Source organism: Canis lupus, chromosome 9 (genome assembly GCF_048164855.1).
Source record: "Canis lupus baileyi chromosome 9, mCanLup2.hap1, whole genome shotgun sequence".
In the NCBI taxonomy this organism is placed as follows: domain Eukaryota; kingdom Metazoa; phylum Chordata; class Mammalia; order Carnivora; family Canidae; genus Canis; species Canis lupus.
Window position 1 is genome coordinate 73,715,750 of NC_132846.1, and position 26,893 is coordinate 73,742,642.

The 26,893-nt window shown below is 69.8% G+C and overlaps 1 protein-coding gene across 4 annotated transcripts; it reads left to right on the plus strand.

Moving 5' to 3' along the window:
* On the plus strand, positions 1–26,615 carry INF2 (inverted formin 2). Of its 4 annotated transcripts, none has more exons than XM_072840145.1 (23): positions 1–157; positions 11,206–11,605; positions 13,384–13,499; positions 13,568–13,727; positions 14,151–14,184; positions 15,056–15,197; positions 15,682–15,823; positions 15,939–16,616; positions 16,987–17,132; positions 17,211–17,272; positions 17,773–17,875; positions 18,102–18,187; positions 18,503–18,603; positions 19,291–19,361; positions 19,467–19,574; positions 19,663–19,733; positions 20,359–20,479; positions 20,950–21,114; positions 21,234–21,336; positions 21,516–21,677; positions 22,042–22,641; positions 23,097–23,153; positions 25,689–26,615. In XM_072840145.1, exons 2-22 carry the CDS (start codon positions 11,215–11,217, stop codon positions 23,150–23,152), a joined length of 3,618 nt encoding a protein of 1,205 aa, XP_072696246.1. In that variant the 5' UTR covers positions 1–157; positions 11,206–11,214; the 3' UTR covers position 23,153; positions 25,689–26,615. The 4 variants fall into 4 exon arrangements, with proteins under 4 accessions (XP_072696246.1, XP_072696245.1, XP_072696244.1 ...); XM_072840144.1 differs by lacking the exon at positions 1–157 and adding an exon at positions 1,004–1,134; XM_072840143.1 differs by lacking the exon at positions 1–157 and adding an exon at positions 9,383–9,593.
* The last annotated feature ends 278 nt before the right edge of the window (positions 26,616–26,893 follow it).

The following is a 26,893-nucleotide window of genomic DNA, read 5'->3' on the forward strand; positions in this document are numbered from 1 at the left end:
CACGCCCCTGGGAGCGGGTATTTACAGGCCAGCCCTTGTCCCCACCGAACGGGCACGCGGTCCTGGGCAGAAGCAGGAGTGAGCCTGAGAAAGCCCGTGGGCCCGGCCCTGGCACCTGCACCGGTGCCCTGCCCTCTGCCCACCGTGCCCTCCCGCGGTAAGTCCTGCCCACCCCGCCTGCCTCCCCGGGGCCTGAGCACCGCAGGTCTGGGGAAAGGCTTGTCAGGCAAGACCGGGGACGGGGCTGCTCGGTCCGCATCTTCTCCTCTTGCCCTAATTACGAGCTTTAGAGGCTGCCGTCCTTCTCCTTCACAGGTGGGACCTGGCAGTTCAAGCAAGTCCCGGCCTGACTCACACTGAGCGTGCCGGGCGTCAGGGCTCTGCCCCCACCTGCCCCTGACGCACCTGTGCCACCCCCCCCCAGCCCGCAGGCCTGGGGCCATCGGCTCCCTGTGAGCTCCAATGAGGGTCAGATATCAGAAGGGACTTCCAGGGCTGGGGGCCGCCTCTCCCTAGCGACTCAGCCAGGTTTCCGAGCCTGCTACGGGCGGGGGCGGGTCGGGGTCGCCGTCAGGGTGCAGCAGTCTGGAGGGCCTGATGAGGCAGGGCAAGAGGAGGGGGCGCTCCCGGAGGCGGCCGCGGGTTGGAGGGGGGGGGGCAGGCGGTGCTCTCCATGCAGGGGCGGGGAAGGTCTCCCACAGGGGTCCTCGGACGTGGTGGGGGGCAGATGCGCGTCTGCAGGGCCCCCCCCGCCCCGAGCCCTGTGGCTGGGCCGTCAGCTCGCTGCAGGGGTGCTGGGGGGGGACACGCGCGCGGGCGGGGCCGGGCGGCCACGGGGAGGTCTGGGGCGCCCCGCTCCGCGGCTCCAGCAGCGCCATCCCCGCGCCAGGAGCCAGACCCGCAGGGCGCGGGCGGGGCCGGGGAGCCCCGGACCCCCCGGCCCCGCCCCGGGCCGCGCCCGCCCCCCACGTGGCCGCCGGCGGGCGGGGCGGCCCCTCCTCTTCCGCGCGCCCCGCGGAGGGAGCCCAGCCCAGCCCAGCCCGGCCCGCAGCGCGCCCAGCCGAGCCGAGCGGAGCCCGGGGGCCCGGCAGCCGCGACCCGGCCCGACCCCAGCGAGCGCCGCGCCCCCGCCCGGTGAGTCCACGCCTCCGCGCCCCGCGGGAGCCGCCGGGGAAACTGAGTCCCAGCGCGGGGCTCTGGGGCCGGGGAGGGCCTGGGGCGGCGCGGGGTGCGTGCTGGCCGCGGCCCCCCCGGTCGCCCCCACCCCGGGACCCCCCCACCCCCTCCCCGGGCCGCCCACCCGCGCGCAGACGCCGCCCGCGCGCCCTGGCCCGCGCCCCGCCCGGTGGGGGCTGGATTCCGCGTCCCCGCGGCCGCCACCTCCATCCCCTGACCGCGGATCAGCCACAGTTGGGAAAATAAACTTCGGCTCCGGGTCGGCGGCCCGATCCCGCCCGCGCCCTGGTGTCCGTGGTGTCCGCGGGGCCGGGCGCGGGCCCCCATCGCTGCCCCGGGGCCCCCGGGTGGGGCTGGAGGGCTGCTGTGCGCTCCCCCACCCCGGAACCCGCTTCCCGAGGAGGGACCCCGGGATGAGCATGACCTCAGGAAGGAAGGGGGGTTACCCGCGGTGCCTGCATCAGCCTCCAGCTGTTCCTGGGGAGCTCAGGGGGCGCAGGGGGGCTGCTGTCTGCCTGCCCTGGAGGCTCTGTAACCCAGGGCCCCGGGCTGCACGGTGACTGACGTCCGTTGGTGACCACGGCGTTAGTGCCCTGTCCTGGCTGGCCACGCAGGAGTCATTGTGGCCGAGAGGGCGGTGGCCCTGCCTGGGTCCAGCACACACACCCTCGGGGGAGCTGGAGTTGGGAACTTCCCTTCTTCCCACCAGCCCCACCCCTGCTTCCCCAGGCTGTGGGACCTGGGCAGGACGCTTGCCTGCTCTGGGCCTCAGTTTCCCCATCTGCACCTGAAGGATGGGGACAGGGTTCAGGCATGGCAGGGAAGACACCCAGAGCAAATGCCTCAAAGCCCCGCCACGGGGCTGCCCGGGACAGGGGGCCTGCGGGGAGAGGGTGCCGGGTCTGGGGTCCGGGGCCCCAGACTCCCTCACCAGGACGGCATCAACTCTCGATTTAAAAAGCCAAGTCGGGGCAATAACCGCCCGCTGATCGCTGCCCCGGCCCCATCCTCGTCTCGGCCCAGGAGCAACGGGCCCTGCTGGGGGAGACCGAGGGGACCGGGGGCGGCCCTGCTGGGATGCACCCAGGCAGCCTCTCTGCCGGGGTTCCGCTGCTTTCCCGCAGAGAGTTAACTCTCAGGTGAAGCCCCCCCATTTTGTGGAGGTGCTGACAGCTGTCGGAGCTAATTGCACACACCTCACATGCCGGCCCCCGGGCGCTCCTAACCTCACGTACACCCTGTTCGCCTTTCATCAAAGTGCAGTGATTTTCCAGGCTGGAAAAGTTAGCGGGTTCCTAGGGCTGCTGTGAAGAGGGGCGCTGCTGTGGGTGCGGGGGGCGCCGGCCTGGCTCTGCACTGGGGCGGAGGGTTCTCCGGGGCACCCAGAGGAACCGGAAAGCAGAGCCCCCCCCAGTCGGAGGGATGCGGCCTGACTCGGCTGCCTGGCTCCCTCCCGCACTGTGGGCTTGCATACAGCAGGTGTCTAGTAGTTGCATGGGTCAAGGCCCAGTGGACACAGCGGATTGGGAAAGGCATGTCCGCTTCGATTTCGGGACAGTGAACAGGAGTGAGTCTAGGGGAGAAAGGCCAGGACTGGAAGGTTGAGGCCAGGCAGGAGCCGGTCTCTTCCGGGCTGTCCCCAGACAGAGCCGCCACGCCTGGGAGCCCCTGGACGTCCGAGACCAGGACGCTGGTTTCAACCCACTGGGGAGGAAGGAGTGCATGTGAGGGGATGAGCTCCCCATCACTGGAGGTGTGAGAGCAGGCTCTGACACGTGGCCGCCTACCAGCCTCACCCTAGTCAGGAGGGTCCTGCCCGCCCACCTCTGAACACCGGACAGCCGGGTCCTGAGCTGGCGTGGGGTCTGTCCACACAGCTGCCCCGTCTACCCCGCCCGCAGAGGTAACTGTGAGGTGGAGGGAAGCTCTCATGGTGCCCGCCAGCCGCCTCCCCAGCCAGGCAGGGAGAGGGGGGCGGGGGGCCTGTCCTCCCAGGAGGGGCCGCTGCTGCTTGTCCTCCCGAGGGGTGCTCAAGGAAGGGAGTGGGTGGGTGCGCGGGCTCTCCGGGCCTCCTGAGCTGCGTCCTGAGCAGGGTCCGTGTGCAGAGGAGCGAAGGACTGAGCCAGCCTGTCACACCTTCCCGCCCCACGGCTTCCGACCCTGGCGCCTACCCAGCCAGGCCTGGGTCCTATGGTCATCATCTGTTTCAGGAAGAGGAAACTGAGGCACAGAGCTGCTGGGTTGTAGTGGTGCCGTTTTGGCAGGATGCATTTATAAAGCCCCTACTGTGTGCATCTGCGCTCCCCTCACTGCTCCGGTGGGCCAGAGGGCGGGCGTACAGGGGTCAGGGTGAGCACTGGTGGCTCCAGGGGAGCACGTGGCAACCGAGGCTGTCCCCGTGTCGCTCGGCACCATCACAGGACCCTCGGGGTCGCGGCGCTGGACCAGTCTGGGAATAGGAGAGCGTGGTCCAGGCCTGGGAGCACCCCCGGGGCTCCAAACAGGGGAGGGGGCAGGCACCGGGGCACCCGGTGGCTGCCATAGGCCTGCTGAGCTGGACCCCTGGGCCGGCGGCCCTTCCAGCAGTGTGGGGTGGTCACAGAGGTCTCGGGTGCCCAGATGACGAGACCACACAGAGGCCACTCCCCTGGGGCCACCTGAGGACAGAGTGCCGTCTCCTGCCCGCCCCCCTCATGGCCACCCTCCCACCCAGCCCCACCTCATGCCTGGCGCCCAGGTCGGGGTCCCCTCCCACCCGTGTGCTGCTGCAGCACCCTCCACCGCCCCCCTTCCCGTGAGCTGGGCCCGAGCCAGAAGAGGGGCTGGGAGGTGAGAGGGTGGACCGGGGCCCCCTGCTCCCACAGGGGTGGCCCGGGCCGACTGAGCAGGGTGGGTGGCCAGGGCTGCTGAGGGCTGTGGGCTGGAGCCCTCCGTGGGTGGGAGACCAGTCGGGAAACACTTGGGGAGGTGGAGGCAGACCCACTGAGGCCTGACCGTCGAGGCTAGCCCAGGGCGCAGTGGGTCAGGGCGGAGGAGGCCGGTTCCGGACACACACGCGGCCCTGGGTGATGGCTTCCCTGCACTGGCCCCGCGCCCAGTCTGCCCTACACGCTCACTCACGCACACTCACGCACACACGCAGCCCATGGGGCAGGGGTCTCTGAGCTCCACCTCGGCCCTGCTGAGTGCTGGTGGACGTGGGTGTGGATGCCCGCGTGGGCTGGCCAGCTATGTCAGAGGACCTCGGTCTCCCCATCTGCGCCTGGTCCTGGGTCCTCTTGGGCCCTGGGTGTGGCCTCAGTGTGCAGCCTGCTTCCCCCGCCACCCGGGTCCCCACTTCTGCTCCCAAGTACGGCTTGGCTCGGCGGCCTGCACGCAACAGCAGGGAGGCCGGCGTCTGCTCTTCACCCCGCAGAGGTGGGAGGGCACGCCCCCCTCCCCTGCCCGTCCGTGTCTACCTTCCCACGTGTGCAGACGTGAGCGCCGGAGAACAGGAGCCCCACGTGCCCAGATGGGCTCCTGCCCTCTTGGAGGCACCTAGGGCCCTGCCTGGTGCTCCCAGGCTGCTGTGGGGGTAGGGGCGCAGCCCGGGAGGGACCCTGCAGGCCAGGCAGGCCCTGTAGCCGGCAGGTGCACCCCTGGAGAACGTCCTGGCCACCCCAGAGATGAGAAAACCAGGTCCTCGATGGGCCTGGCGGAGGCAACTGGCCAGGAATGGCTCGGGGCGTCCCCTGCTGCACGCCGAGGTCTTGCTCACCTGGCGGGTCAGGCTGCCGAGCCAGGGGGTCCAGGGACGGAGCGGGCCTGCGTCCCAGCTCAGTGTGGGCCCCCGGCAGCCTGGCTGAGGAGGAGGAGGCGCGGCGGCGGGCACAGGGGACAGGGGGCAGTGGGCACAGTACTTGCTGGCATTTCCAGGGCCCGGTTGACCGATGGCGCTCCGTGGATGGGTCGGGTTGGCGCTGAGCAGCTCATCCCCACTTGGGGACTGGAACCCGGGCCCTGGGAAGTCCAGGGGACAGAGCCAGCCAGCGGCAGAGCCTGATGTCACCCAGAACCTGAGCTGTGCCCTGCCCCCTGCCCCCCACGGCCCCTGGCACAGCCGGGCGGCCCCTCCCCCCTCAATCCACTGCTTTGTTCACCCGCCGGCCTCCAGCTGGGATGTGGGACGGGGCCAGGGGCAAGGACTGCTGGGGCAGGCAGTGGGCAGACTTCAGCCCCACCCCAAAGCCTGAGGCCTACGCGAGCAGGCATCAGGGTCCTCCCAGGCCCAAGAGGCCTCCTCCCAGGACAGCAGGGAGACACGGAGGGAGACACAGAGGGACACCGGAGGGCCTCCCGGAGGAGGCGTCTCTACGCTGCCTCTGATCTGGGGGCCGGAACCCGGGGAGGAGGGATTGGGGCGGCCAGCCCGAGGTTTTCCGCGGCCACTGGAGGCCCTGCGGGTGGAAGCCGCGGCCAGGTGCCTGCGGTAGAGCAGCACCCGATTCAGCCGCCGCCCCGCCACCTTCCTCGCGCTCCCCCACACCCGACCACAGGTCTGCAGCCATCGCTCCCCTCAAGCATCCGGCCGCGACTGGCTCAGCCCCCCGTGCCACTCTCCTGTGCGCAGGGTGGGCGGCCCCTGCCCGCCGCCGGCCGCCAGACTCAGGACCAGAACCCTGCAGATGCCCCCAGACCCCCAGGGAGGCCCGCGGGCCGTGCCCCTCGGCGGCGGGGAGGCGGAGGCCGGGCCGCAGCAGGTGGAAGCGAAAGCTCAGCTTCCTGGCGCGGGCGCCGCCGCCCTTCCTGTCCTCCCCGTCAGCAGCCCTGACTCCCAGGCCACCCCCAGCCCTCCCGGGAGGTGCAGCCCGCAGCGCCCAGCCCGGGATGTGCCCTGGGGCGGGGGTTCCTGTTTGCCCAGGTGTGTCCTCCTCACCAGGGCAGCCCCCTCCGCCGCTTCTCGTCCTCAGCCTGGAGGGTGGGACCGTGGAGGACCAGACAGGCCGTGCGGGCGCCCCAGGTCTGCCATCACCCCACCCGCCCCTGGACCCTGGAGCCAGTGGCCCAAGCCCAGGCCTGGCCTCCCAGCGCTCAGCACCCGCCAGCCCAGACCCCCCTCCACTCCCCGTCGCTGCGGGAGGGAGCCCAGCGCCGGCTCTGCCCTGCCCCCCGGCGCCCTGGGCTGGTGGCCGGCTCCCCCACCCGAGCCCAGGTCCCCTAGGGACGGTGGGCCTTTTCTGTCTCTGCTCTTTTTCTCTTTCTAATGATGAAAATGACCACATTCACCCCAGACGCAACTTGTGCTGGCATCCGGGCGTGTGTCCTGCGTGGCGTGTCGCTGCATGGCTGAAGTCCCACACGGTACGGCGCCGTGTCCTACTTCCCGTCTCTGTTTTTAATTCAGCGCTGCTGTGGAAGTCTTGATGCCCCCCCGCCCCCAGGCAGCCCCTCTGTTTGCTGCCCGATGCCGCAGTGGCCTGGCCGGCCTCCTCCACGGGGTGGGGGTGCGGGGCCAGGTGAGGCCTCGGGACACACAGGCCCTGCTGGCCGTCCTGGGACCTGCGACGGCAGGCAGCAGGGGGCCGGGTACCCCTAGGTAACCAGGACAGCGCCCTCGGCCGAGGCCCTGTGCTCCGTGCCTGTGGGTGAGTGGGCGGCGGGGAGGCACTGGGTGGTTGGTCCTTACCCAAGGCCCACTGTGCACAGCACCCCGACCTGGGAGGCGCCCACGGCGGGCGAGCCCCACGAGTCCTTGGAGGGTTTACAGCCTGGTGGGGAAGGTGGTGCGAGCCCTGGACGCCCAGGGGAGCCGGGGCTGGGGAGCCAGAGGAGGACTCGGCTCCAGGGGCTTCCCCCAGTCACGCAGGGCCCTGGCTGCCCCTGAGCTCCAGGGAATTGCTGCTGGAAATACAATACAAGGGTTGCCAGGCAGTGGAAAAATTTGGAGCTAAAAATACAGTGTGGCAGCCCCGGAACCCCGCTCCTGCCATTTTACCCGCCTTCCCCAAGGAAGACAAGCTCCCTCTTTGCACCCCGCCCCCGCGCCCTCGCTGGCTCTGGGCCCAGAAGCACCCCAGCCCCTGTGCGATGCTGGCAGGGCCACCGGGAAGCCGCCTCCCCACAGCAGCCCACCCGCCTCCGGGGGCCCAGGTCCCCAGCCTGTGTCTTCCCGACGCCTCACTCCCACCCCTAGGCCCCAGTCCCCCCAGCAGCCCTCGCGGGGGTCTAGGAGAAGGCCAAAGCCCTTCCTCGCCGGAGCCGAGCGGTGGCACTTAGTGTGGGCGTCTGCACCCGACCACACGGTTCAGAGCCCAGGGGGCCCAGGGGACCTAGGCCGGGGCCGCCCAGCAGCCATGCCCAGGACCCGCGCTCCCTCTCTGGCTGTTTCCCCATCTGCATAGCAGAGGTTGGACTCTGAGGTCGGGGTGGGGGGGCAGCTTCGCCCGTGCCCCTGTGCCCCCCGTCCCCCTGTGAATACACTCAGAGCACTGCCAGGCAGGGGCGGCGGTTTCCCATGAGTCAGCACAGCACAGCTGCCTGGGCGTGTGGTGCCCGGATGGAGCGGCCGGTGCTGCTGTGCGGGGCCGGCCGCGCGTGGGCAGGAAGCAGATGGGTGACCAGCGCAGGTCTCCTCCGGTCCTCGGGGCAGCCCCGACGTGGGCTGGCTGAGCATGGGCCAGCAGCACACCCCGGCCAGTGGGCTGACCCCGGAGAGCTCTCGGGGTGGGGGGGGGGCATGACCCCCTGCAGCGGGAGCCCCACTTTAGTGCAGAAAAGATTGACCCCTGAGAAGCATCGGGGGACGGACGTGCCGCTCATGTCCGAGCCCCAGCATCTTCGTCTGCAGAGACCCCTGCCCATCCGAGTTCCACGGGTGCAGGGGGAGGCACGGTCTGCCTGCGGGGCACGTGGGGGGTGCTGAAGCTCCCCCAGGGTCGGGGTAGGGTCTGAGTCTCCGGATACTCGGACCCTGGGAGACAGTCCGTGCTTTTCAGCAGGTGGTGCCCACTGCAAGAAAGGCTCTGGAAATGCGGAATCCTGCGCAGGCCCCGCCCCCGGCAGGCCGGCCCCGCCCCCGCGTGGGGTGGGGAGCCCCGAGGTCACATTCCTGAGCTTGCGGCCCGCCCCGCCAGGCCGGCTCTGGGAGGGTCCCTGCCACCGCGCCCTGTCTGGGCGCCAGGCCTGGCCTGCAGCCCGGCGCTCTGGCCCCGGGAGGCGGTGGACGGTATTACAGCAGCGCGGGGTGCTCCGGGGTGCTCCTGGGTGCTCACTGCCTGCTCCCGGGTCCCGTTCGTCCACTGGGAACCCACAGCAGCTGTCCCTTTGCCGCCGGGGAGCCCAGGGCAGCGTGACTTCCCCGCGAGCACAAGCAAGCCCAGGAGTCTGGCTCCTGCCTCCCACGCGGGTCCCGGGTGTCGCCGGGAAGGCTTGTTCCCCACGCTGTTCTCCCGACAGCAGCAAATGCCTGATTCCCTCGGGGGCTCCTGGCAGGAACGTTCAAACGCCCCCCCATGGGAACAGGCAAGGGCTGTTTACCCGCGGAGCCGCTTGGATCGGGCACCAGCACTTGCCTTTGGCAGCGACTGCAGGCCGCGGGAGGGGGCGCCGGCTGCCTTCTCGTCCCGTCCCCGAGCGGGGATTGTTCCTGCGGTCACACGGTGTCGTACGCGGGCGTGCGGTGTGCGCACGTGGTGCCTCTGTGCATCCTGCGATGCACGTGTAACGCCATGTGCGTGTGTGTGGGGCGGTCACGTCCGTGTGTACGTGTTACATGATGTGTGTTCACACGCACGTGCATGGGTATGTGCACGTGTGCAATGTGTACAAGGAGGGGCATGACCAGCTTGGGAGAGTCAGGGCGCACAGCTCAGGATCCCTGGCGGACGAGCAGCTGGAGGGGGCTGGTCTCCGCCTGCCCTGGTCCCAGCCCCCAGTGCACCGAGGGGGCCCTGGGGGCTGGGGTGCGCAGAGAGGACCTGGCAGTGTCAGGTCGGGGCGCTCTAGCCCACGCACGCTGTGCCCGGAGCTTGTCTTCTGCAGCCAGGGACCCCTGGGGCTCTTGGCCAGAGAAGGCCCGGAGGATGCTGGGGCCCCGGCCTGGGAGAGTTCTAGTTCCAGCTGCTCAGCCTGTGCCAAGGCAACAGGGACTTGGGCCAGTGGGGCGGGGGCGGGGCCGGGAGGGCAGGGTCAGTCCTGGCTGCGTCTTTAAGCGGCAGCACCCACGGCGGGTGGCAGTGTGAGCAGAGGCCCCTCCGCTGTGCTCCTCATGCTGGTGGGAGCGGCCCTCTCCCCGGGCAGCGTCCCCGTGCGGAGCCACCGCTGGCAGCCGGGCGGCTCAGCGGTCAGCGGTGATGAGAAGCCAGGACAGCGCGCCGGGCAGCCCGAGGCAGGGCCTGGAATGGGTGGGCAGAGGCAGCCGGAAGGTCTTGCGCATCTGGGTGAGTGGGCGGTGGGGCAGGGGGCAAGAGGGTCAAGGCCTGAGAGGGACAGGGGAGGCCATGGGGTCACAGGGAGGGCTGACGGGCACCCCGCACGCCGCTGCAGCGATGCCCACACCCACTGCCTCTCCGGGTGCTCCCAGAGGTTCCGGTGAGGATAGTGGGGCCCTCGCGGGACCCGCAGCCTGCTGAGCCGCCTCCCCGGGGGGCTGGGTGGGGGCTGGGCTCCTGGCCTGCACCTACTGCGAACAGAGGAGGGGCTGCTGGAGTGCCAGGGTATCGCATGCCTGGGGTATGGGGAGCCCGGAGAGCACAGGGGACGATACCCAAGAGCTCCCCAAGGCACAGGGGGTGCGGGGCCTCCAGGAGAGCCGACCGTGGGCGCTGGGGACCCCGGGCCGGGCCAGCGATGGGCATCTGGGCTCTTGTCCACACTCAGAGATGCCCCCTAACTTGATGGGTCGGGCAGCCCCGAGAGGGGGGCCGGGCTGGACAGCCTCCCCCTGACTGGGGTCCAGGCTGGCTCCGTTCTGCGCTTCCCAGCGCTGGGGGTGGGCTCGTGACCTGGCTGCTGTAGGTGCCACGGCCCTTTCTCTCCTGTATCCCTGGGGTGCTGGGGTGCTGGGGTGCCGGGGTGCCGGGGAGCTGGTGGCGGGCCGGGCCCGGGGCACGAGGCAGTGGTCCTCCGGGCTCTGTCTCAGCAGCTCCGAGCTGCCCTCCTCACGGTAAGTACGAGACCCGAGCCATACATGGTTGCAGGAGAGCCTGGGCTGCCCCTGACCGTGAGGCCAGGCCCCAGGGGCTGTGGCTGAGGACAGCGTCACTGCCGAGGGCCCTGCGGGGGGGGGGGGGGGGGGGGGCACTCGGTGGGTGTGGCGAGGGCACAGAGGCTCAGCGGCCTGTCCTCCTTGGGGAAAGGCCTGTGCTCGGGGGCATGCGGGGTAGGGGTCACACCTGTTGAGGCTGCACATGCTCGGCCTAGGGGGACGCCCGGTCCTCCGGCCCAGAGGGATGCTGAGGGCCCCAGAGGCCACCGCCTGTCCGGGCTGCTTCCCCACGGGGCCCGGGCCTTGCTCGCGATCGGGGTGGGCACTGGTCAGCCCCCTCCCCGGCCACGCGCCCGATGCCTGGGCAGCCCAGAAGTGCCCAGGGTCTGGACCTGCCGCACCCTGTTGTCCCTATCTGACCCTGTCCCTTGGGCAGGGGAAGTGCTCTGGGACGAGATAAGGGAGGGAGCCCCAGAGACACCACTTTTGTTGCATCGTCACCGTCACCGCTGGGTCAGTGGTGTTCCTAGTACCCAGGGGGGACGGGGTGGGGGGGCGGCGGTGGCCGCTGTGGCGGCCGTCGGGGGTGGGGAGGAGCGCCTGGCCGGCACAGGGGAAGCCCGTGGGCAGTGGTGGCCCTGACTGGACCAGGGCACAGCGTCCCCCCCTGCCCCCGGGGCAGGCCTGGGGTGAGCGGGAAGCAGGGCCACCCCGTGCGGCGGGGGGCGGGAGACACCGAGGACACTGCCCCGCTGGCGCCCCGGCCTCTCCCCGTCCCTCCACCGGCGGGGCGCCCCCGTCACCCCCCCGACCCGGGACTCACGCCCGCCTCCCCCGCCCTGCAGTTCGGCAGGATGTCGGTGAAGGAAGGTGCGCAGCGCAAGTGGGCGGCGCTGAAAGAGAAGCTGGGGCCGCAGGACTCGGACCCCACGGAGGCCAACCTGGAGAGCGCGGACCCCGAGCTGTGCATCCGGCTGCTGCAGATGCCCTCTGTGGTCAACTACTCGGGCCTGCGCAAGCGGCTGGAGGGCAGCGACGGCGGCTGGATGGTGCAGTTCCTGGAGCAGAGCGGCCTGGACCTGCTGCTCGAGGCGCTGGCGCGCCTGTCCGGCCGCGGGGTGGCCCGCATCGCCGACGCCCTGCTGCAGCTCACCTGCATCAGCTGCGTGCGCGCCGTCATGAACTCGCAGCAGGGCATCGAGTACATCCTGAGCAACCAGGCCTACGTGCGCCAGCTGTCCCTGGGTGAGCCGCGGCCCGCCGCGGGGGAGGGGGGGGGGCTGGCGCGGTCGCCCCCTTGGTCGGTCAGGGTGAGGCTCCGGGCCGGGGAGGGCCGAGGGAGGGCCGGGGTCACAGAGAGGACTCACGGGCCAGGCAGGGAGGGCTTCCTGGAGGAAGAAGACCTCCGGGTCAGCTCAGCCGTGGTCGTCCAGCCGCTGCACCTGGTTGCCCCCTCTGCTCTGTGGCCTCGCCTGGCCTTGCCCCACCCTGCCCCCCTCTCCAGCCTACATCCCTCCCTCCGCCCCGGAACCTGCCACCCTGGTCAGGCCCTGGCAGCCAGGCTCACCTGAGTCCACCTGAGGAGCCCCGCTTACATTCCCCTGGCCCCAAGCGCCTTGAGCTTCGCGGGCCGCAGCCCTGCAGTTCTGGCCAGCACTGGCGGCTGGCGGCGTCCTCTTCCCCCTTTCCCCACACCCCTACCCTGCCCGTGCCCTGCTCCCACCCCCGGGGGGCTTCGCCTTCCAGCACCCAGCCGCCACTCTGGCTCAGGCTGCTCTCTGCCTTCGTGCACCTGTTGACTGCTTAAGTTCTGAGTCACGGTCACCTCCTCCAGGAAGTCTCCCCAGGCTGCTCTGTTTTCTACCTGTGGGAGTGACCTCAGGCGGCCCTGAGTGAACAGAGGTCACTGTGCGTCCCTTGCCTGCCAGGCTGTGCCGCTCTCTGGCAGCAACCGCATCTCCTTGATGCTTGGTGCTTTGTTGGGGAGCGCGGGTGGGTCGGCCCGTGGGTGGGCGAGTGCCCGTGTGGGTAAGCAAGGCAGAGGCTACCTCGGGCCTGTCCTATGCAGCCTGGGCCTGGCTGTGCCCATGTAGACTCCTCTGTGGCCTCTCAGCAAGGCCCATAAAGGACACCCCCAAAACTTGCCCAGCTCAGGGGATGAGGTGGGAGGCAGGAGCTCAGCCCAGGGAGCTGTGCCAGTGTGGGCCTTGGGGCCAGGGCCAGCAGGGGCCACTCTGAGTGCGGCCCAGCCCAAGAGACCCCCGCCTCCGAGCCCTTCCCTGTGGCACCTGCCTCTCTGGTCCCCTAGTAGAGGCAGGTCAGCACCCCAGAGGCCAGCCCACCTGAGGCCAGTCCACCCCGAGGCCAGCCCACCTGAGGCCAGCCCACCCCAGGGCCCAGTCCACCCCGAGGCCAGCCCACCCCAGGGCCCAGTCCACAACCCCCACCCGAGGCCAGCCCATCCCAGAGCCCAGCCCACCTGAGGCCAGCCCACCCCAGGGCCCAGTCCACACCCCCTCCCAGGCCAGCCCATCCCCAGAGGCCAGCCCACCCCAGAGGCCAGCCCACCTGAGGCCAGCTCACCCTAGAGGCCAGGCCAGCCCACCCCCGAGGCCAGCCTACCCCCAGAGCCCAGCTACCCGAGGCCAGCCTACCCCCAGAGCCCAGCTACCCGAGGCCAGCCTATCCCCAGAGCCCAGCTACCTGAGGCCAGCCCACCCAAGGCTAGCTCACCTGAGGCCAGTCCACCTGAGGCCAGCTCACCCCCGAGGCCAGCTCACCCCCGAGGCCAGCCCACCCCCAGAGCCCAGCTACCCGAGGCCAGCCCACCCTAGAAGCCAGGCCAGACCCTGACATGGCCAGTGGGCTGGTGCAGAGCGCCCCCTGGAGCCCAGCTGCAGGCCCTGCCCTTCCTGGTGAAGTGTGAGTCAGGTCAGCCAGGCACAGGGTTGGGGGGGACAGAAGAAGGAGGAGCCCAGGCCTGGGATCGAAGGATCCCCCTGAGACTCGCCTGCCCTTGACAGCTCTGGACACGTCCAATGTGATGGTCAAGAAGCAGGTGTTCGAGCTGCTGGCTGCCTTGTGCATCTACTCACCCGAGGGCCACATGCTGACCCTGGACGCCCTAGACCACTACAAGGTGAGCCTCGGGGGCGCCTGGGGCCGTGGTGGGCCTGCGGCGCACGCTGACCCCTGCCCACCCCGCAGACGGTGTGCAACCAGCAGTACCGCTTTAGCGTCATCATGAACGAGCTCTCTGACAGCGACAACGTGCCCTATGTCGTCACCCTGCTCAGTGTGATCAATGCCATCATCCTGGGCCCTGAGGACCTCCGCACCCGCACCCAGCTGCGCGGGGAGTTCACTGGTGACCGCCCACGCCCCCCGGAGGCCCCGCTGTGCCTCTGCCTCTGCTGCCCCCTGGCTGACCCGGCCCACGCGCTCCCCTCCAGGACCCCAGGGGAGGTCTCTGGGAAGCTGCCCCCGCCTGCTCCCTTTGGTGGACTCGGGGCCTTTGGGGGTGGCTCTCAATGTGACGCTGACCCCCCAGTGCTGTCCTGCCAGGGGTGGCAGTGACCACTGAGTGGGTACAACTGCGTGTCCCCTCCAGAGTGTTGCTGGTACCTGTAGGAATGGCAGGGTCCCCCTCCTGCCCCCTGGGCTGGGTATCCTGGGGGTGGCAGTAAGCCCAGGGCAAGAGCAGAGAGGAAGGCAGGAGCAGGTGCAAGCGGCCCGGGGTGGGAGCTGACCAGAGCAGCCCAAGGCCACTCACCCCACTGTCCCTTCCCAGGGTTGCAGCTGCTGGACATTCTGACGCGGCTACGGTGAGTCGGCATCACTGTTCTCTGAAGCCAGGCTCACCTTGAGACCCTTGGGTCCCAAGTAGTACCCCCAGACGGGCAGGAGGGGACTTGCAGCAGTAGCCCCAGTGGGCCCAGCCTGTGGACCCAGGTCCCAGTGACGACGGTTTGCCTGATGGGTCACTCCGCAGAACCAGGGGCTTGGCAGCTGCCCCTAGGGACCGGGCTTGCCAGGTGCAACACAGGACGCCCCGCTAAGTGGGAGTTAGGTGGACAGCAGAGCCCTCCTGTAGTGCAAGTATATCCCAGATGTCGTATAGGACACACTTAGGCTAAAAATCATTTGCTGTTTGTCTGAAACTCAAACTTGGTGGTGCCTGGGAGCCCACGTAGCCGTGAAACCCCATCCTGGGCCCCATGAGGTGCACTCTCCTGGGTGGGGGCGGTCAGCTGGGCCGTGGGGGGCCCAGAGGAGGAGCCTGGGTGTGAGGTTGCTAGATGCCGAGAGGGGCCCGCCCTGCCGCCAGGGGCGCCGCTCACCGGCCAGGCCAAGGTGAGCGGCAGGTGCAGGGCCCCGTGCATGCTGCAGCTCCCACTGCCCAGGCCGGAAGGCCTGCCCCTCACAGAGGCCAGAGCGGACCCCTCCATGTGGAGTGGGTGCTGCCCTCCCAGCACCCCTGCATGCTGGGAAGCTGCCAGCCTGCCCCCCCAGGTGTGAGAACTTTCTCTCCCCCTTCTCAAGGGCCTTGGGGCGCTGGTGACCTCCAGCCACGCCCATCCTGGCCACAGTGGCCGCGTGCCCAGCACAGCCCTGCCCGGGTCGTCTGCACGTGTGCCAGGTTGGGGGGCGGCTGGTGGGGCACAGCCTCAGCTTGTGCCCCCCACCCCACCCCAGGGACCTGGAGGACGCCGACCTGCTGATCCAGCTGGAGGCCTTCGAGGAGGCCAAGGCGGAGGATGAGGAGGAGCTCCTGCGGGTCTGTGGCGGCGTCAACATGAACAGCCACCAGGAGGTGTTCGCTTCTGTGTTCCACAAGGTGAGCCGGGGCCTGTCTCCCGGCCGGGGTCAGAGGCCGTGACCCCGGCAGACCCACCGCGGCCGGAGCACTGAGGCCAGATCGGGAGCCACGTCAGGGAGCTGCAGGGGCCGGGGGGCGGCGTCTGGTCCAGCTGGTCCTCCCTGGCTGGCACCTCCTGTCCCTCAGAGCCAGGGGGCACGTGTCCCCGAGGGGCGTCCAGGGACACCTGGAGACATCTGGGGTGGGCAGGGGTACCGCTGGCTTCGGGTGGGCAGAGACCAGGGATGCTGGGCGGCGTCCCTCCAAGCACAGGGCAGCACCCGGCACGGACAGTTGTCCAACCCCAGCTGGCCGCAGCGTGGCCGTCAGGGAACCTGGGCTCCGGCCCCTCACCAGGCCCAGGACGGCGACAGCGGGGACGGTCCCGGCCTCGGAAGCCCACCGTTGTCAGCCCGCCGGGCAAGGGCACGGCCGCTGACCCCCGCTCTTCCGCCGCGCCCAGGTGAGCTGCTCCCCGGCCTCCGCCCAGCTGCTGTCCGTGCTGCAGGGCCTGCTCTACCTGGAGCCCGGCCTCCCCTCCAGCCAGCTGCTCTGGGAGGCTCTGGAGAGCCTGGTGAACCGGGCCGTGCTCCTGGCCAGCGATGGTGAGCGGGCGGGGCACGGGGGGGCTCCCGGCCTCGGCCCGGGGGCAGTGAGCAGGCCTTTCCGCCGCCCCGCACCCACGTCTCTGACCTGGGCCCTGACCCCGACCCCCCACAGTCCAGGAGTGTACCCTAGAGGAGATGGTGGAGCGGCTCCTGGCTGTCAAGGGGCGGCCACGCCCAAGTCCCCTGAACAAGGCCCACAAGAGTGTCCAGGCCGACCTCGGCCAGAGTCGGAGGGGCAGCGTGCCCCAAAACAGCGGCGCCCCGAAGCCGGGTGTGGAGGACCAGCAGCCCGAGGCGGACCTCACCAGCCGGCACGTGGTCGACATCCAGAGCACAAGCAGCGTGACTGCCCCAGAGCCGAAGGGCCTGGAGCCGCAGGCGCCCACCCCAATCCCCCCTGCACCCCCACTGCCTGGCTTGGGAGCAGGGCCTCCTCCCCCTCCCCCTCCCCCTCCACCACCCCCACTGCCAGGCCTGGGGGCCCCAGCCCCCCCACCCCCTCCACCACCCCCACTGCCTGTCTCTGGTGGGGCCCAGCCTCCCCCACCTCCGCCGCTCCCGGGGTGCCCACCCCCACCTCCACCGCCTGGCATGGGCGCCCCTCCACCCCCACCCCTGCCGGGTACCTCTGGCTCCTCTGTGGCGGGTGGCGGCGAGGAGGAGATCATCGTGCCCCACAGGGACCCTGGCCTGGGCTCTGCCTGGGTCCCCAGCCACCGGCGAGTAAACCCTCCCACTGTGCGCATGAAGAAGCTCAACTGGCAGAAGCTGCCGTCCAACGTGGCGCAAGGTGAGGGCGCCCCAGGCTCCGCGGGGGGCAGGGGCCCGGCCCTGTGTGTCTGTGTCCCCCTGCTACCAGCCAGGGCGGCAGTTCAGTCCCTGCTCCCGACGTAGCCCTGGGTCCTGGGGAGAACAGGTCAGAGGTCACGCTGGAAGGCCCTGTGGGGTCCCCCCGCCCCCGTGCACACCGCTGTAAGCCGGGGTGTGCCTCCGATGCCGCCCCTGCGCTGCCCAGGCCCTGGGCGCAGATGCTCGGAGCGGGTCACGGCCAGGGCCGCTGGAAGGCCTGGATGGCACCTGCACATGCCGCGGGGGACGGCGGCCGGGGGCTCTCGGGCCCCGGGGTGGCCGTGAGCCTGACGGGGACACCTGGTCCGCAGAGCACAGCTCCATGTGGGCCTCGCTGAGCTGCCCGGGCGCCCTGGTGCTGGAGCCTGACTTCTGCAGCATCGAGCGGCTCTTCTGCTTCCCCGAGGCCAAGGCCAAGGAGCGGGCGGCCGCCGCCGCCAGGAAGGAGCCCAAGGAGGTGGGGCCGGGCTGGGGCCGGGCTGGGGCCGGGGCCTGGCCGCCCTGCACGTCCCAACGCCGGCGGGCTGTCTTCCAGGTCACCTTTCTGGACTCCAAGAAGAGCCTGCATCTCAACATCTTCCTGAAGCAGTTTAAGTGGTGAGAGGCCCCGCCCCCCGCCCCGGCCACGCCCCCGGCCACGCCCCCGGCCCCGCCCCCGCCGTCTTGGGCTCCACGGTGCCCTCTGCAGGCCGCCCTGGGAAGTACACACCCCCTCGCGGGCGGGCCTTGGAGACCAGCCGTCCCACCCGCACCCCGCACCCCGCACCCCGACCCCGGGAAGCCGAGGCCCCAGGCGGGCGGGGCTCCCAGCCCCCGAGTCCTTCCCTGCAGCTCTCGGGCATGCGTGAGCCGGCGTGCCCCGGTCCTGAGCAGCCCCCTGGGAGGAGGAGGCAGAGGGTGCAGACTGGGAGTGTGGTGCTCAGCCCCCAGCCTGGTTCCTGCGTGCCCCCGGCAGCTGGGCCCCTGCAGCCTCACGGGTGTGAGCAGCAGAGGGGTCCTGGGCTGAGGGCAGTCCCGACGGGCGGGGTCCCCGGGAGCCCACAGGAGGCCGCTGCACTCCCTCTGCTCCCACCCCCACCGCGCCCCCTCTCCTTCAGCTCCAACGAGGACGTCGCTGCAATGATCCAGGCTGGGGACACCAGCAAATTCGACGTGGAGGTTCTCAAGCAGCTCCTCAAGCTCCTTCCTGAGAAGCACGAGGTGAGTGGGGGGGAGTGCCCTGGGGGCTCCCCGGCAAGGGCAGGAGCAGGGGCGCTGGGAGCTGGGAGCTCAGCCCGCCTGGGGCCTCAGTGGGCAGACACCGGGAGCTGTCATGCCGCACATGAGGGGACGGTGGTGACAGCAGGTAGATGCAGGTGCTGGGCAGTGGGGGACTCCCTGGGACGGGCTGGGAGCTGGAACCCCACGAGTGGTCTCCTCCCCGCAGATTGAAAACCTGCGCTCCTTCACAGAGGAGCGGACCAAGCTGGCCAACGCCGACCAGTTCTACCTCCTTCTGCTGGCCATTCCCTGGTGAGCGGGCAGGCCTGGGCCCCGGGGCCTGTGGTGGGGAAGGGGCAGGGGGAGCGGGCCCAGACCCGGGGACAGAGTGGGGCCGTGCACCCCGTTCCGTGGGGGCTCCACTCAGCGCTCACGCACCCGCAGCTCTGGCAGGGAGGGGCGCCCCGCTGGGAGGCCACAGCCCTGCCTGGTGCTCTTCCGGGGCCCCACCCAGGCCTGCTGAGTGCGCCCTGGGACCCGGCCCGGGACCCGGCCTGTGAGCAGCCCCCGAGCCGCGGGCCCAGAGCAGGTGGGGGCCCAGCCGCTGACGTCCCGCTGTGTCCCCAGCTACCAGCTGCGGGTGGAGTGCATGCTGCTGTGCGAGGGCACGGCCGTCGTGCTGGACATGGTGCAGCCCAAGGCCCAGCTGGTACTTGCTGCCTGCAACAGTGAGTGGGGGGCAAGCCTGGGGCCCCAGGACAGGGAGGGGGCCCGTGGCTGCTGGCCTCCCCCCGCATAGATACGTCCCTGCTCTAAGACACACACCGAGCTTGTGCACTTACATGCGCATCCAGACACACGGTGCACACACGCGGCTGCATGTGCACAGATATACACGCGTGCACACGCATACGCAGCCACATGGGCGTGCGCAGATACAGGCGTGCATACACAGATATGTGCTCAGGGACACCTGTACTCACCGCTTTCTCCAAATGAGAGATGAGCAGGAAAATACCACAGCCCCAGGGCAGGGACACACGTCTGCTCCCATCTCGGCGGCGGAGCCAGGAGGACCACCCTCCCCGAAGCCCCAAGGACAGTTAGCTGAGAACCCGGGAGGCCACAGCTATGACCTTCAGGAAGGCTGCTCTCAGCAGTGTCACCCAGAGGAAGGGGCAGGGGTCGTCTGCCCCCGGGTGGTGAGGGGTCAGTGAGTGCTAAGAGTGGCACACCTGGTTCCAGAGCCCCTGAACCAGGAGGGGGTTCCAGCCCTCCTGCCCAGCCCTGGACCAAGCTCGGAGGGGTTTGGGGGAAGCGCCTAGGGGAGGGGAGTGAAGAACGCTGAGACCCCCGGGCCACAGCCTCAGACACCCGCAGCACCCTCCCCCCTCAGCCCTGGCGCCCTCCCACAGGCCTGCTCAACAGCCACCGGCTGCCCGTCTTTTGCCAGCTGATCCTCAAAATTGGAAACTTCCTCAACTATGTAAGTGGGCCCGCCCCAGCTCGTCCCATCCCCTCCTGCTTCCCACCCCCCACTTCCCTCTCCCGAAGCCTCAATGGCACTCACTGCCCACCCTGCCCCTCGCAGGGCAGCCACACGGGGGACGCCGATGGCTTCAAGATCCAAACACTGCTGAAGCTCACGGAGACCAAGTCCCAGCAGAGCCGTGTGACGCTGCTGCACCACGTGTTGGAGGTGGGTCCTCAGGGTGGCCCCTGAGGCTCGGGCATCCCTGGGCCAGGGTGTGGCCACAGCAGCGCTCAGGGGACACGTCCTGTTGCAGGAGGCGGAGAAGAGCCACCCGGACCTCCTGCAGCTGCCGCGGGACCTGGAGCAGCCCTCCCAGGCCGCAGGGTAGGTACCCCGCCCCGCCCCCCTCTGGTCCTGGCCTGGGAGGTGGCTGGGCCAGGCTGGGCCTCATGGCCGCAGCACAACCCTGGGCCCCCGGGAGCCCCTGCCCCAGAGAATGCTGTCACCTCGGGATAGACCTTGGGTGGACACCGAGGCCCAGGAGACGTAGGGCGTGACCTGGTCACAGTCACACCAGGAGCTAGGCCGACACTGCCTCTGTTCACGGTGGATCTTCACAGCAGCCCACGGGGAAGGCTGTGCCACTCCCCTTGTACGGATGGGGAAGCAGGCCGGGGCAGGTGGGGCTGCGTCCGTGGGGTCACTGAGCCCGGGGGCGCAACTCAGGGAGGGTGGCCTAGACCTTCCAACTGCAGGTACATGCTGCTACAGAGGGTTCTCAGGCCTGAGAGCCAAAGTCAGGCTGAAGCATTGGGTCATTGTCCCGGCTTGTCCGTCGCCGGCACCACGTGGCCCTCTCCAGAGCTCTGACTGCTTCTGGTGACCTGCAGGGGTGCAGTCCAGTGTCCCCTACTGTCCCCATAGGTGTGCGGGCTGAGGACGCCCATGGGCCCCACAAGACCGGATATCGGCTGTTCCTGACCCCACCTGGTTCTGGGATATGTTTTAGGATCAATCTTGAGATCATCCGTTCTGAGTCCAGCAGCAACCTGAAGAAGCTTCTGGAGATGGAGCGGAAGGTGTCCTCCTCTGTTCCAGAGGTGCAGGAGCAGTACAGCCAGCGCCTGCAGGCAAGCTCGAGCAGGGTTCTGGGCTGGGAGAGGCAGTGCCCGGTGACCTGTGGGGGGTGGTCTGGGTCGGGGGAGACAGTGCCCGACGACCTCGGGGTGGGGGTCTGGGCCAGGGGAGGCAGTGCCCAATGATGTCTGGGGGTTCGGGGGCCCCGCAGGGTTTGTGCCAGGCTAGGCTAGTGAACAAGGCAGGGCCAGGTGAGCGTGGGAGAAGACCACCCCAGGGTTGGGGCGCTGCAGGAGGGTAGCATTGCTGTCCTCGGTCCCCAGAGTAGGTCCCATAAGTGCGGGGCTTCCCTGATCCCAGGGACCCCAGTATCCAGACCTCCTGGTCCCAGCCAGACGCCGCTGCCTGTGGGGGCCAGTGCAGGTGGCCCATCACCCTCCTGCAGCCCGGCCTCATCCCCGTGATGGCAGGTGGCACCACTGTGGGCTCCCGCAGGGCTGTGACCGTGCCCCCCCGCCCCCAGACCATCATCAAGGCCTCCCGGGCGCTAGATGAGGTGTTCCAGGCCATCGAGCAGAAGAAGCTAGAGCTGGCCAGTTACCTGTGTGAGGACGCCCAGCAGCTGTCCCTGGAGGACATGTTTGGCATCATGAAGACTTTCCGCGACCTCTTCATCCGCGCCCTGAAGGTGGGCCGGCCGCAGCCCCTCGCCGACCTCAGGCGTTGCAGGTGGCATGGCCCCGCGGCGCCAGGCCCGGCCGTCCCTCGGGGGCTGGGGGTCACGGGCTCCGTGTGTCCCCCTCGCAGGAGAACAAGGAGCGGAAGGAGCAGGCGGCGAAGGCCGAGAGGAGGAAGCAGCAGCTGGCGGAGGAGGAGGCGCGGAGGCCGCGGGGCGAGGATGGGAAGCCTGGTGAGGCCAGGCCCGGGAGGCCGGGGGGCGGGGGGGCTCGTGGGGCCGGGTCTGCACGTGGGCCGCTCCCCCGACCCCGACCCCAGGCTCCGGTGGCCCCCACCCCTCCAGGTCACCTTCAGGGTCAGCCGGGTGGGCTCCAGGGACCACGGCATCTCTGAGGGTCTCGGGCTTCTCAGTCAGGAGGGGCGTCGGGAAGCAGGAGGAGGTGTGTGTCATCGACGCCCTGCTGGCTGACATCAGGAAGGGCTTCCAGCTGCGGAAGACGGCCCGCGGCCGAGGGGACGCGGAGGGGGGCAGCAAGGCGGCCGCCGCAGACCCCCCGAGGGACAGGGCGCCTGGTGAGACCCTCTCCCGCCTCCCGCGCTGCCCGAGGGGTGGGGCCGGGGGGCGGGGGCCTCTGACACGGGTCCCCGGGGCTCCGGGCTGCGGTGGCGGGAGAGGCCGGCCCGGGCCTGCGGGAGGGGTGCTCCGCTCTGCGTGGCTGCCCCGGGGGAAGCAGGCCCCGCGGCCCCGGCTCGGCCGCGCCGTGGGCAGACCCTGGACGCCGAGGCCCGCTCTCCGGAGCCCCCCCTTGGAGGCCCCCGGGAAGGCCCGGGCCAGGCGGCTCTGCGGGGCTGGGATGGACGGAGCCCCCGGGGGCGCACCCCGAGTCGGGGCCTGGGAGCCGGGCCCGCCCACGCCGGTCCTGCCCTGTGTCCACAGCGGCCGCCAGAGGCCCCGCGGGAGGCGGCGGCCCCACCTCCGATCCCCGGGGCTTGGACCTCGCGGACGCCGTCGCCCCCAGCCCGCAGCCCGCCGTGGACGCACCCGAGGACGGCGGGCCCGGGCCCCAGGAGAGACGCTCTTCCTGGTACACCGATGCCAGCGAGTTCCTGGCCCCCGAGGAACCCCAGGGGCCCCCGCCTCCTCAGGGCGCCTGGCCAGTGGTGCTGGGAGGGGCCCAGGCCCTGAAGCCTCTCAGGATCTCGGGTGACAAGCCCTCCGGGGCCCAAGACACTGAAGAGCCCACAGCCCCTCGGGGCGTCTGCCTGGCCGAGGCCGACAGCACCGTCCGGGCCCCGCAGGAGGCCGCTGCCCGCAGCCGCAGTGCCGACCCCCCTGCCACAGGCCCTGTCGGGGACGGGGATGGGGACCAGGAGGACACAGCCCCAGACTCTGCGCTGGACACATCCCTGGACAGGTCGTTCTCTGAGGACGCAGTCACGGACTCCTCGGGGTCCGGCACTCTCCCCAGCGCCCGGGGACAGGCCTCGAAGCGGATGGGCAGGCGAAGGAAGAAGCGCCCCTCCAGGAGCCAGGAAGGTAACTCGGGGCTCCCCTCCCATCATTCCTTGTCCCCCCGAAGCAGGGCCCTGCTGGGAGGCGTTGACGTGTGGTCGGGGCTCATCCGTCCCACGGTGGGGCCCTGAGCCTCATGCGGCAGCCCAGACGTTCCCTCCCCTGCCCCCCAAGAGCGGGTGATTCCCGGGACGTGCCCACAGCCTGCAGGAGAGGAGGTGGCCACCCTTACGCACCTGGGAGGGGCAGCTCTGGGGGGGGCCGCTGGCCTCGTCCCCACGCCCCTAAGCCACTAACCCCCGTTTTGCGCCGCCTCCAGCAGGGAGTGGCAGCCGGGCATGGAGCCAGGGGCTGCCTGAGGCCCAGCCGCGTTTGGCTCCTCGTCCACGCAGCCCGAGTGCCAGGTCGCCGGCCCCAGCTCTGAGTTCAGGGTAGTCTAGGAGTAGGCCGTTGAGTGCATTTCTCTTATTTGAAAGCAGAGGTTGTCCCTGACCCTGATGATAATAAAACAAAAAGATCGTGTGTGATTCAGTAAGGTACGTACTCGAGCTGGCGCTGCGCACTAACGGTGGCCGCAGAGGCAGGGGCCGCGCCCAGCCCCTCCCGGGCACTAACCTGGCTTCCTCCAGCCTGCCTGGGCCTGTCAGCAAGCCCTGCCCTCCTCTGCCGCTGGTGGTGGGACCTGCCTGGCCCCCTGTCATCCCTTCCCTGTCTGCAAGGGCGGGAGCCTTGCTTAGCTGGTGTCTGCGCGGTGGCAAGGTGCGACCTCAGAGCTGCGCCAGGCAGATGGGCCTTGAGAGGGCGGGGCGGGCAAGACCACCTGGGGCGCCCTCCAGGGAGCAGGGTGCGGGGTCCGTGAGGGCAGGGGCAGCTTGGCCTCCCAGGCCCAGCAGGACAGGCTGCCCCTGTCCCACGCAGTCTGGCTGACCTGTGGCTTTCCTGACTCCCAGCCCCCGGGGAGGAGTGAGGAACAGGGACAGTCCCAGGGCCAGCTGCCAGGGAGAAGCGGGCCACCAGCCCTCTCCCTGGCAGCCGGGACCACAAATGGATCTGTAGGCACGTCCTGGGCAACAGTGCCAGGCCCCCCAGGCCCTCCGAGTATGGGCAGGACCATCAGTGCCCCCTGACGTGGCCCGAGAGGCTCACAGATGCAGACGGAGGCCTGGGGTCCCTACTGTGTTCTGGACTGTGCTGCTGGAGCGCAGATCCCGTTCTGGGGGGCCGCCTGGTTCTCCACCCACCTGCATCCGGCTGGGTGCCACCGCGCTGTGCTGACCCCCTGGACCCAGAGGACAGGTCCAGCGGTGCCCCGAGGAGGCAAGGGCAGGGGTGAAGTCGGGGGCGCTGCTGGGTATAGTCTTTAACCTCAGTTCCAGAGTTTGCTTCTGGGGTTGCTTTCTGAGCATACACTTGCCGGAATGGCGCTGGTGGGTCCCTTAGGAGCCGGGATCGGGGCTGGTCCTGGGTGGGTGTGGGGAACGCTGGGCCGTGTGGTCTGGGGATCTGGGGGGCCGGCAGCCACATGTGGCTGCTGCCCAGTGAACCATCCGTGTGTGCTCCCAAAGGGATCAGCCCCGGGGGGCGGTGGCTCCCAGTCCCCCGGCACGGGGTCTGCTGCTGCACGCTCGCCCCCCTGCCCCGGCCCACCGTCCCGGCAGCTGGGGGCAGGAGGAAGGAATCCCAGCCTCCTTATCGCCTCAACTTTTTTTTTTTGGAAAAACTTCACCCTGACACCTGACAGGGAACTTGTAAGATCATAGTGAACACCACGTACCCTTCACCCTGAAGCAGCCACAACTAGCAAAACGTAGCAAAGTGACGATCGGCATTTGCTGCATTGCTCTCAACTTCCCTGAAGGAGTTCAAAGCCAGGGACTCATGCCCTTTGGCCCCTGAGCCCACCTGGGGTCTCCTCCTAGGAAGGGGGCTGCTCTCCCCGCCCCTCCCCCTCCCCCAGGACGGGCCCAGGCCTGTCAGGTGCAGCCCCAGGCCCCAGCAGGGCCCAGGCAGGCGTCCTCAGGCAGGCCTGTCACCCTTTGTGGGTTGGGGAACTGAGATCCTAGCCGGGACCACACCTCCAGCCTCTGTCCCATGTGCGCTGGAACCGTGGAAGGCACGTTCACTTCGGGTGGATCCCACGCCCCCACCCACGGGTTCCGGACTGTGTTGGGGCAGAAATTGCACACACATGACACCTCAGGAGGCGCTCGGGCCATTTATCCCACAGCCAGTGACCTGGCCCTGCCTTGCCCTGGATCCTGGCACAGTGGCGGGGCGGGGGGGTGGGGGTGTGCAGACAAAAACCCTGCTCTGGATGATGAGTGACCTTTGTGCCTGCTCGAGACCCACAGGGGGCATGTGGGGGAAAGAGCTGAGCCCTGGGCCACAGGGCTTGGCGGGGGAGGGCTGCGGGTGGAGGGAACTGTGGGGGTGGGCTCTGGTGCCCTCAGGACCGAGCTGGGAAAAGACCAGTCAGGAGGCCTCCAGTGTAAGGGGCTGCTCAGGACGCAGCTGAGGATGCTGTGGGGAGACGCAGCAGTGGGGATTGATGAGGGGAGGTGGTGTGGCCTGGGCCTGGGGGGAGAGAATGGGGGGAGGAGGGAGAGCTGAGCTGGGGAGAGAACAGGGGGTGGTGGGAGAGCTGAGCTGGGGGGGAGTGGAGGGGGGAGAAAACGGGAGGGGGAACGTTGAGCGGGGAGAGGGGGAGAGAGCAGGGGAGAATAGGGAGAGAATAAGGGGGAGGGAGGAGAGCTGAGCCTGTGGGGGAGAGAACGGGGAGGGGGAGAGCTGAGCTGGAGGGGAGAGAACAGGGGCGAGGTAGGGGAGGGGCAGGGGGGCGGGAACAGAGCAGGCATGAATCCAGCCCGGGCAGGTGCAGGTGGACAGGAGCCAGCTGGCTGGGGGTCGTCCCCACACCTTCCACCTGGAAGGGTCTTGCTGCCCGAGGGCAAGGCCTGGGGTCGGGGGGAACCTGTGCGGCCACGGGGCAGTGGTGGTGACGATGATGATGACGACGTCCAGAGCCCGCCCTGCGCACCTGCTAACGCTGCCGTTTCCTCTCGCTCCCGCAGGCCTCAGCCTTAAGCCCAAAGCCAAGTGAGCGTGCCCGCGGCTGGCCCCCCAGCACTGGGTCACCGGATGTGCCGCTGAGTGGGGCTCCCCCGGGCCAGGCTGGAACCGGGCCCCTGGGAAACCAAAACTCTGTGCCTTACCCTCCAGGGACATGGGGCTCCCCCAGCTTCTTGGGGCATTTTGGCCGAGACCCCAACAGGCCCAGGGCCCGGCCCCGGCCCCGGCCCCTCCCAGACAGCCTGCACGCCCCCAGCGCCCCGGTCTGCTTCCTGAATGCCGTGGCCGCGCCTGCACCCGCATGCACCACAGCGCTGCCCGCGGGCTGAGTCCCCAGGGCAGGGGCCTGTCCCCAGGGCGCCAGCTTACAGGCCTCCAGCCGCGCGGCCCCGGATGCTTCTGGAGACCGGCCCTCGAGCCCTCTCCCCACAAAGCCACAGGAGCCCCCGACCCTGCCGCCGCCCCGTCCCAGGCCCCAGCCCCCGGCCCCCTGCTCCCGCTCTGCCCCTCCACCTGTTCAGCTGCGCTGGAGCAGAGCGGGTTTTAACTGAAATAGGATTGCGTATGCACTTCTGCTCTTCTGTGGTAGCTGAGTTGTGCGTGGGTGCGTGGGAGGGGGGGAGGGAGGACCCTAGGGCCTTGGGTAGGGGCGGGCTGGCCAGCATCCGCACAGACAGGCCACGGCCCCCCTGCTCCGCAGACCGGCGGGCGATCCCACGGAGTTGGCCCCCATCCCGGTACATCCAGCCCTGGGGTAGCCGGGCGTCCACCCTCGCTGCCACGGCCAGGGCCTGGCCACCTTGTCAACGGAGTGACCCACCCTGCCCCCGCCGCCTCCTCCGGGGAGCCGGCCACGACCCCCCCGGGCTGAGAGGTAGCCCAAGGCGTCTGGAGAGGCTCAGACCAATAAAGGAGAGCTGGCCCAGGGAGTGGCTGCGTGGCGTTCAGAGCGGCGGGCGAACGTGGGGAGGGGGGGGCAGTGCCGTGTATGGGGAGTGGGGGGGGGCTGCCTGCCTCACAGAGCACCCGGGGCCGAGCGGGTGCTGAGCAGACCCCGGTGCAGGAGGTGAGCACACCCCTTACAGGAGGCTCGGCCCCCATTGGTGTATAGGGAGTGACTCTTCAGATTTACGAGGTGTCCAAGCACCATGGTCCAGTTCTAGAATATTCCATCATCCCCTGAAAGTCCGCTTAGCAGTCACTCCCC

Excerpts from the sequence above, each read along its gene's own strand:
- INF2 (XM_072840143.1), top strand. The coding sequence starts at position 9,507 with ATGAGAAGCCAGGACAGCGCGCCGGGCAGCCCGAGGCAGGGCCTGGAA. Across the intron at positions 9,594-11,205 it reads GGAAGGTCTTGCGCATCTGG|TTCGGCAGGATGTCGGTGAA; the intron begins GTGAGTGGGCGG and ends CCCGCCCTGCAG. Across the intron at positions 19,734-20,358 it reads CAGCCCTCCCAGGCCGCAGG|GATCAATCTTGAGATCATCC; the intron begins GTAGGTACCCCG and ends GATATGTTTTAG.